Source organism: Benincasa hispida, chromosome 7 (assembly GCF_009727055.1).
Source record: "Benincasa hispida cultivar B227 chromosome 7, ASM972705v1, whole genome shotgun sequence".
NCBI classification, from domain to species: Eukaryota; Viridiplantae; Streptophyta; class Magnoliopsida; order Cucurbitales; family Cucurbitaceae; genus Benincasa; species Benincasa hispida.
The window spans coordinates 30,450,009-30,459,178 of NC_052355.1; the positions used below are offsets into that span (position 1 = coordinate 30,450,009).

The following is a 9,170-nucleotide window of genomic DNA, read 5'->3' on the forward strand; positions in this document are numbered from 1 at the left end:
CACATATTTTTATTTTTTTATTTTCCAGATAATCACTTTCGGTTGATTCTAATCTGTAGTCAGATCAAAATAAAATATTTTAAACATTGATTTGACATTGTGAATTTTATTTTTAGAATTTTTGTGGATAATTGGATTCTTTTAAAATTATTTTTTAATGGTAACTATTTTAATAAATTAGTTTCTCCACACTATAATTATTTAAAATTTATTTTCTATTTTTAAACATCANATATATTGTTATCTACCCATCGCTCATATTCTAAAAAAATAAGTTAAATTTTTGTTTTTTTTTTTTCTGAAAAATTTTATTTTTAAGATTTGATTTTGTTTTAAAGATTTGATCAAAGATTTATCATATTAAATTATTGATTATTTTATATAAAAAACTAAATCTCGAAAACATTGAAATTAAAAAAAAAAATCTTATCAAATGGACCTAAAAGTATTTAAATTTTTAATAAATTTTTTTTATGTCAAATTCAAAAAAAGATGTGAGAATGGAATAAATTGAATTATCTAAAATAAGTTTTTATTCCAGTTATAAAAAGTTATATTCGATTATCGAAATTGAAATATAAAATATAAAAAAAAAATGTTATAAACTGTTTTTTTTGTAATCAATTAAATTTTCTAAATTTTAGTTATCTTAATGACTTAAATTGTATTGTTAAAATAAATAACATTAACCATTCTAAAAAATTTGAAAATCTGGAGTTTAGAGAATTGTAATAGCATGATTCATGTCCGCCTATATATTAAGATACTTAATTAAATAGTTAGAGATTTGAATTCTCAATAGATATATTAATAACACTATTATTTGAATTGTGTTTTTATAAAAAAAAATTATTACTCAATTTTTATTTTTCATTTCAAACCGATAGAAATTTGGCTATATTTTAAATTTGTTACATTACGTGAGTTATTTTTATATTTTTTCCAATTTTTTTTTATATCTTTAATCTATTTAATTCAACGATAAATTTATATATTTATTAAAAATCAATATGTAGTTGAATTATATATTTTGCAACGAAAAATTAGTTCGGTTTAGTTTTGATTTGTTTACATTTTTCTGTTTTTAGATATAAAAATATATTTAAAAAATTTAACGAATATATTATCTTCATAAACAACCATTTAAAAATTGTTTTTAAAAAGCCTATTTTAAAAAATAATCGATTTTGTTTTTAAGATTTATTTTTAAAAAAATTATAAAATAAAACATACACCCCTTGAAAATGCAGGCTAGGCCTCTTGTGCCTTTATTTATTATTATATTATTAAATTTGTAGTCTAGATTATATACAAAATGTGTATGAATTTGATATTTGTTTCAATAATATATTTAAACTTTTAAAATATAGTGTAGATTTATCTGAATTATTTTATTTTTTATTTTTTCAAAAGTGTAAAGACATTAATAAAAATTCGAAAGTTCAAGAGTATTTAAAAAAAAAAAAAAAAAAAACTTCAATAATATTTTCTACATTCATTTTTTTAATCATGAAAACCGCTCATTACAATGCCTCAGTTTTAATCATAGCAACAATGACAGTAAAACCAAAAATGTCATGAAAATTTTAGATATTGTTTAATATCAAATATTTTATTTTTAGATTTTTGGTGGGTAATTGGAAAGATTTTTTTTTAATGATAACTACTTTAATTAAATTAATTTCAGGATTTTATTTTTAACTTTTTAAAATCCAGATTATAAATATACTGTTCATATTCTAGAAAACTGGGTAAAATTTTGATTTTTTTTTTAAACAATTTTCTTATAAAATGGACTTAAACATATTTGAAGGGATGAACCAAATACAAGTCACCGGATTAGGGTATGCACATTGGGAGTAGATGGTTATACGTTCTTATTTCACAAAAAGAAAGAGATATGCCAGCCACAAGTGTTATCCGGAATGATTGGGCAAGCGTCGCTTTTAAAGTCCTAATTTTTTAATCCAAATTATAAAAAGTTATATTTTATTATTAAATTAGAAATATAAAACAATAGATATTTGAGAAAATATTTTTTTTAATTCATTATTGGATCAAACCTTGGCCAACTTAACCGACGTTTGGTGCGCAATAAAAGCACATAGTTGAGTTGAGTTGGTCTTAAATTATTTAGAGAGTCAAAATTGTTCGATGCAGACTTAGGACTAGAGTTAGTAATTATTGTATGTGTTTGGTATGTTGAGTTGTATTGAGTTGAGTCAGAAAGTTTATGTTTGGAGTGCAAAATTGAGTTGAGTGAAGTTGGGTATTTGGTGCAGCTTTTCTAAATGAAATTGATTTTTTTTTTTTAATTTTTCTTTTGCGATTTTAATTTTCAACCATACACATATTTTCCTAACTTTTCTAAGACCAAAATTTTTTTTTAAAAAAAAAAAAAAAAAAAAACTTTCAATTCTTTTTCATTCTCAAAACATAACAAATTCTTTACAAAGTAAAACACAAAATTTTGAATTTAATTTTTGAATACTCAATTATATGACATATATTTCTCCATTTCTGAACACCAAACATATTCCAAATAAATTATAACCAAACACAAGCACTTAGCACTCAAACATGAACACTAAATAATCTTAAAAATTGAACATTTTTTTCTCTTTTTGAAAAATGTACATATTTTAAACACTCAATTGCAAAACAAGTATATTTTCCAACCAAAATACATATTAATTCCAATGTCTTTCTTCTATCTCACATTCAATTAATCTTACTAATTTAAAATTATTATTAAAAAAAAATTATCATGTTCTACACACAAATGTTGGAGCACTCAATAACTTAACCGTTTATGTTTATATAATATGCATTGTTTATGTCAATGAAAGTGTGCATAGAACATTTACCTTTCATATTATAATGATGTTCACAAGGTACTAGTATAGTAAAGTTACCTTCTTTTTCATATCATGAAATAGTAAGGGTTTTTTAGGGGTTCAAATGGTTATAGTTTAAGGTTTTGGTGAGGTTAGGATTTAGGGATTCTCATGCAACCCTTTATTATATAGTAAAAAATAATGATTGGACAATTAGATATTCTAATACCAAATTATAAATGTAGCTCGATGATACTTAAATATTTTTCGATAATTAATGGTTCATTAGGCTTATCTTTTCAATTAGTATATGATTAGGTTGACAAATAACTCATGGACTTAGACCTAAAGGGAGACAATTCACCTAAAATATATTTACCATATTTAAAATTTATTTACCAATTATTTTTTAAAAATATATTTACCAACTACTCTTTTTAAGTTTTATTACCAACTATTTTTTAAAAACATATTTACCATTGTTTTAAAGAGCAATTATTTCATTCAAACCCCAACTTAATTATTAATTACCGTAAAAGTAAAAAAAAAAAAAAAACAATTGAAAGGATTAGTGCTATCAAATGAAATTATTTTCATTATTTTAAATGGAAGGGATGGCACTTAAATCTTAATTTTAAAAAAACCAAATCTTACAATTTAAATCAGAAAACCAACTATTAGATAGTCTTTTTTGCCAATTTGTGGAATATGGATTAACTTTTGTTTAAAATCCGATGAAATGATTTTAGAAATATTGAGGTCTATTTTTTATACTATTATGTTCCATCATCGTACAAACTATTTTTTTTTTTTAAAAAAAAAACTTGAGTCGTAATTTTAAATTCCACTATTTCATTAGAATTAGGTAATATTTGAAAACATCAAGGAATAGGTTGTTTAAAATATATTCATAATAAAAAAAAATGTCACCAACAATTCTCAAATCACAATTATCTAGAAGGAAAGATGTCCCCAACAATGTCAATCATGTGTAAAAATGAAAATTCTTAGTACATTGGATTATTAAAAAACATTTATCCGAACATAAAATTAACGAACCTCGGACTAATTAGGAATGAATTGTGCAATTAGTTTGGACCTTATAAGGAAAAAAATGAAGTATAGTTAGACTATAATTGAGGTGAAAGCAACTGAAATAATTAAGAAGTAAATATACATCAACATACCTTTTGATTATGTTTAGAGTGAATGGAGGTTGAGAGAGAGGAACATTTGGGGGTAGATCAAAGATGTTTTCTACGAAACAAGTTGTGAAAGATCATACCTCGTATAGAAGAAAGGAAAGAAGCATACCTTCTGTAGGGCATTCATTCTTTTGTTAACAATCCTTGTATGATTGTAAAAATACTGCAGTCAAAGGTGGGAGGAAGGAAGAAAAAAACCAAACTATACCTATGAGAATGCACAAAAGGCATTAGCCAAGTGGAAAAAGAAAGTTAAAGCAGGAAAGTTAGGAATAAGGACTCACCAACATAGTAGAAGTGCAATAAAAAAAAAACCAAAAAATTGACAAACTGAACCAATCCAAACTGATTGGTTGGTTTGGTTTTTTAGTATAAAATTGGACATATTAGTTTTTCTTTGAAGAAAATCGAAAGTTATTGGATCGGTTTGGTTTTTTAATGAAAAACCAATCAAAATCGAATCGAACCGATAATATATATACGCTTAAATTTTGATTGACAATGTACTATTATTATATCATTCCATTGGAAAAACGATATATTGTATTATTACTTTTACTCTTGGCACTTTACTTATTAGGGTGTAATTGTATGTTTATGTAGGATTGTATCAGCAACAACGGAAGCACAAATATCATCTTAGCATTTAAATTCACTAATTTTTGCAAAATATTAAGCATGCTCTTGCAGAAAAACAAGTGAGTTTCAAGACATACCTCTTGTAGAATTTCTTCAAAGCTTATTCTCCAACTGCTATCTTCTCCAAATCTTGTTGTAGATCACTTCAAGATTTTCTCCACTATTTTCTTGCTGCTCTATTGAGTTGTGGGACTCAAAACAAGTTTGAATCAAGGGATGAAGGAGAAATGTTCACTGCAGTAATCTTGTTGAATAACTCTTTCTTCAACCCGAATTTTCACTGAAATTATCTATAAATTACATGCTCGATTTTCACTCCAATCTTTTCATTATATTGCAGATCAACATGCAAATGAGAGACTTGCATGAGTTGCAGCTCATGCTTGGAGAAGACAAGGCAAGATTGAATGCATTTTGTGTGAGCTACTTGAAAGATGGATAAAGGAAAAACAAATTTTTCTATTTGTGTGTTTTGTTTTTTTCCTTTTCAATTTTATCTCAAAAATCAAAATTTGATTTTAAAAATGAAAATTTTAATTAATTTCATAAATTAATTTTTAAATAAACCTTAATTAATTTAATATCAAATATTAAATTAATTTTAACACATATCCATCTTTATATATTTAAATCATATTTAAATATATAAATTATTCTATTCCGTTTAATTTAACTTAAACATGTAATTATATCTCATATAATTACCAATTCCCTTAATTCTAATTTGAACGTTTCAAATTAACTTATCACGCTATTCTAGAATAGTCCGTTACGAGCTAGTAGGGGACTTCGCAGACCTACAGATCACGGGCTCCAATGATCCGAGATTAATTGGCTAAACTCATTAGACTAGATTAATCTTCATTCGTTAACTAATGGGTCACCCCATTAAAGCCTATAGTTGCACTCCCCTCACTGTAGATATATTATGTCCACATGATTTAACCACAATCAGCAAGTCGACCCTTCACAGATTGTTCGTAATAACGGTTGGGTCAAATATCTATTTTACCCCCGAGATTACGTCTTATTCCTCAAGTCCTTACTGATCCTCTAATGAACAACTGGTTTGTGATCCAATCACTAAATTGAACTCTCTCATCCCAGTGAGAAGGTGGGGCCCTTGTTCAGACATGGATTCATTACTTGAGAGTACAACCTTTCTCCTATCCCTAAATCGAGTAGGTGTGAACTCCATCTTGCACTCTATGTGTAACGACCTGAACCCCTAGGACTTAGGTAAGGTCGTTACTAAAATAAATGCATGCAAAGAATTTAAAACGACGCTCAGTTATTTGTAATAAATGTTAATTAAAACAAGAGAAGTTCAAAAGACATTTATTAAATGCAACAATAATAGGGTAACCATAAATCATAAAGGTTGATAAATACATATGAAAAACAATTCTTAATAATAAGTTTCAAACATCAAAACTAAACATTAAGAGAAACATGAAAAGAACTCTAAATCTCATGATGCGGAAGCGTAAAAACTAGTCCTAGTGACACGATCACGAATTCCGCTGCGCCATCGCCGGTGCATCTCTACACTTACCTGAAATATCAACATAAGAAAGAATGAGTATGAAATACTTAGTAAGTAGCCCCACCACTAGGGTCAGGCTAGGCATCTATTTCCTCTAGATATCCGCATATGGCACATAAATACATGTAATAGACAAGAGACTGAGTCCTATCCTATTTGTTAGTTAAGTATGCCCACAAAACTGGTGAATCCCGAAGGAAACACAAAACTGGTAAATCCGAAGGAAAACAAAACTGGTGAATCCGAAGGAACCACAAACTGGTGAATCCCGAAGGAAACACAAAACTGGTGAAATCCCGAGGAAACACAAATTGGTGAATCCCGAAGGAAACACAAACTGGTGAATCCCGAAGGAAACACAACTGGTGAATCCCCAAGGAAACACAAAACTGGTGAATCCCGAAGGAACACAAACTGGTGAATCCTGAAAGAGACACAAACTGGTTGAATCCCAAAGGAAACACAAAATAATGAATCCCGAAGGAAACACAAACTGGTGAGCATCTAACTAATCAATGAGGATATTCATCACAGTCTTAACGTGCTAAAATTCAACATTGTACAGTTCTAAAACAAACATAAAAATCCTTGATACCATTGGCTTCATCACATACACATAATTCTTAATAACATATTATACATCATCCATGTATAACTTACATCATGAATCCACAACATGCAAGTATGCCTCAACACCACAGATCAGAACATCGACATATGAAAACACATACTATCACATACTAACGATCAAGTACTTAGGTGTGTATTGTAAACAAATCAGAATTCGTGCCAGAACATACTTTGATTCAGGTCATACTATTAATCAACATGCTAACATTTACCATAACATACACTTATCATGCTAGCATACAACTAAAGCCTGGCCCATGGGCAATTCCAGTAGTAAGATTACTTACCTCGAAATCAAATTCCGGTTTTTTTTAATCCAAGCTAATGATCTCCAACCAAAAACCCCTGAACTAACCAAAAACCCCTGAACTAAGTCCCCTAATACAGAACATAACACAAATTTTAAATTCTTGGAATCAAGATTCCTATATACAAATTAAATTTAGGGATCACCAATGAACTTACCCAACGAAATTTGATCAACCAACACTCGCGAGATTTCGACTCAAAATTTCCTCTTAGAAGATTTTAGAACCCAAAGGACGACGACTTGGAACCTTCGAGAAACTAAAACCAAACTCTCCATCAGTCCAACAACCAAAAGGTGCCTAATAATCAACAACAAGGGTCACAACGCTTACCAAAAATACTTGCCGAACGAACTCGAATCCGCTAAACAACACGCTACGCACTCCGAAGTACTCCAATCTTGGATCTGGATTCCAAATATAGAGATAACAAATTTTTAACCCAAAATCCAAATGGGTAATCAAATTAGATCAACCAAAATCTTGCCCAAAAAAATAATCAATCGCTTACTCAAAACACAAGTCTAGTGGTGTAGGTGGGTCCTGGCGACGAACAGGGCTGGCGGTGCTGGAAGCAACCGGCAGCGATGCGGTGGGTGGCAAAGGAGAGACTCGGCTCGGATCTGGGCAGAGGAGGACGTCGGCGGCTCGAATTTGGTCAGGCTGAGAGCGGCGAACGTGTGGCGAAGGAGTCGGATAGGCAGAAGCTTACACGACGAACTATGGTGGAAACCAGCTTAGGCTCGGATGGCGACTAGCAGCGTGTCTGACCCGCGAGATCTGTCCAGCCGAACCCACGAACAGCGACGATTGGACGGCTGAGAGGCTGGGTGACTGAGGCGCAGTGGATCTAAGCAGTGAGGGAGGCGCGACGGTCGGAAAGTAGTGAGAGTGGCGCGGCTCGTTGAAGGCAGGAGGAAAAATTCTGGGGAAGGGAAGCACTGTGGCATGTAGGAGGAAATGGTTTTTTTTTAATTTTATTTTTAAAAGAATAATAATAATAATAATAAAGGAAAATAGTATTTATTATAATTAAATCATTGCCTTATTCTACTTTATTACTATTTAATTCTTTTCCTCTTCCAAAGAAAATTACTTCCTGCCATTAATTTTCAACTTGAATTTCAAAATTGAATAATTTTTGAATAATTTTCTGCCAGCACTTAAATTCTCGCACTTATACTTCAAATCCAAAATTTCCAAACATGCCCTCCAACTAAGAAAAATTATTGAATTTCCAACTAATAAAGTTACTGAAAACTACATTATTATTAAATAAAATTAAAAAATGTTGGGATGTTACATTCTTCCCCCCTCAAAGAACTTTCGTCCTCGAAAGTTCATCCTTGAAAAAGCTCCGGGTACTGGGCCTTCATCTTATCCTCTCGCTCCCAGGTGGCTTCCCTGGACTGGTGGTTCTGCCATAGAACTTTCACAAAAGCAATTTTTCGACGGTGCAATGTCTTAACTTCTTTGGCAAGGATCTCTATGGGCTTCTCCTCGTAGCTCAAGTTATCATTCAATCGCAAGGGCTTGTAGTTGACTACGTGGGACGGATCTGTCACATACTTCCTTACATCGAAACATGGAATACATTATGAACTGAAGAAAATGCTGGGGGCAAAGCCAAATGGTAAACTACGGGGCCAATTTGCTCCAAGACCTCGAAAGGCCCAATGAACGTCAGACTGAGCTTCCCTTTCCTGCCAAACCTCACAATACCTTTCATGGGTGCCACCTTTAAGAACACTTTCACACCAGTCTTAAATTCCAAGTCCTTACGTCTTACATCGGCATAGCTTTTCTGTCTGCTCTGAGATTGTTGCATACGAGCCCTGATCTTCTGTAATGCCTCATTCGTGGTCTGCACCAATTCAGGTCCTAACAACTTCCTCTCACCAACCTCACTCTGGCATACTGAAGACTTGCAACTTTTTCCATATAGGGCCTCAAATGGCAATGTGCCAGTGGTAGGCTGATAGCTATTATTATATGCGAATTCCAT

General features: G+C 30.7%; 1 protein-coding gene across 1 annotated transcript; it reads right to left on the bottom strand.

The window, feature by feature from the left end:
• Positions 1 to 8,505: 8,505 nt before the first annotated feature.
• Positions 8,506 to 9,170, bottom strand: LOC120081053. The gene is made up of 2 exons (XM_039035731.1): positions 8,878 to 9,170; positions 8,506 to 8,737 (listed from the first exon to the last, which is right to left on the bottom strand). The coding sequence occupies exons 1-2, from the start codon at positions 9,168 to 9,170 to the stop codon at positions 8,506 to 8,508; spliced, it is 525 nt and encodes a 174-aa protein (XP_038891659.1).

What these genes read in the sequence shown, in the direction of transcription:
- LOC120081053 (XM_039035731.1), bottom strand. Translation starts at nt 9,170, where the DNA reads ATGGAATTCGCATATAATAATAGCTATCAGCCTACCACTGGCACATTG. An exon ending in CCCATGAAAGGTATTGTGAG is followed by an intron (nt 8,738 to 8,877) that starts GTTTGGCAGGAA and finishes TTTCGATGTAAG; the next exon opens with GAAGTATGTGACAGATCCGT.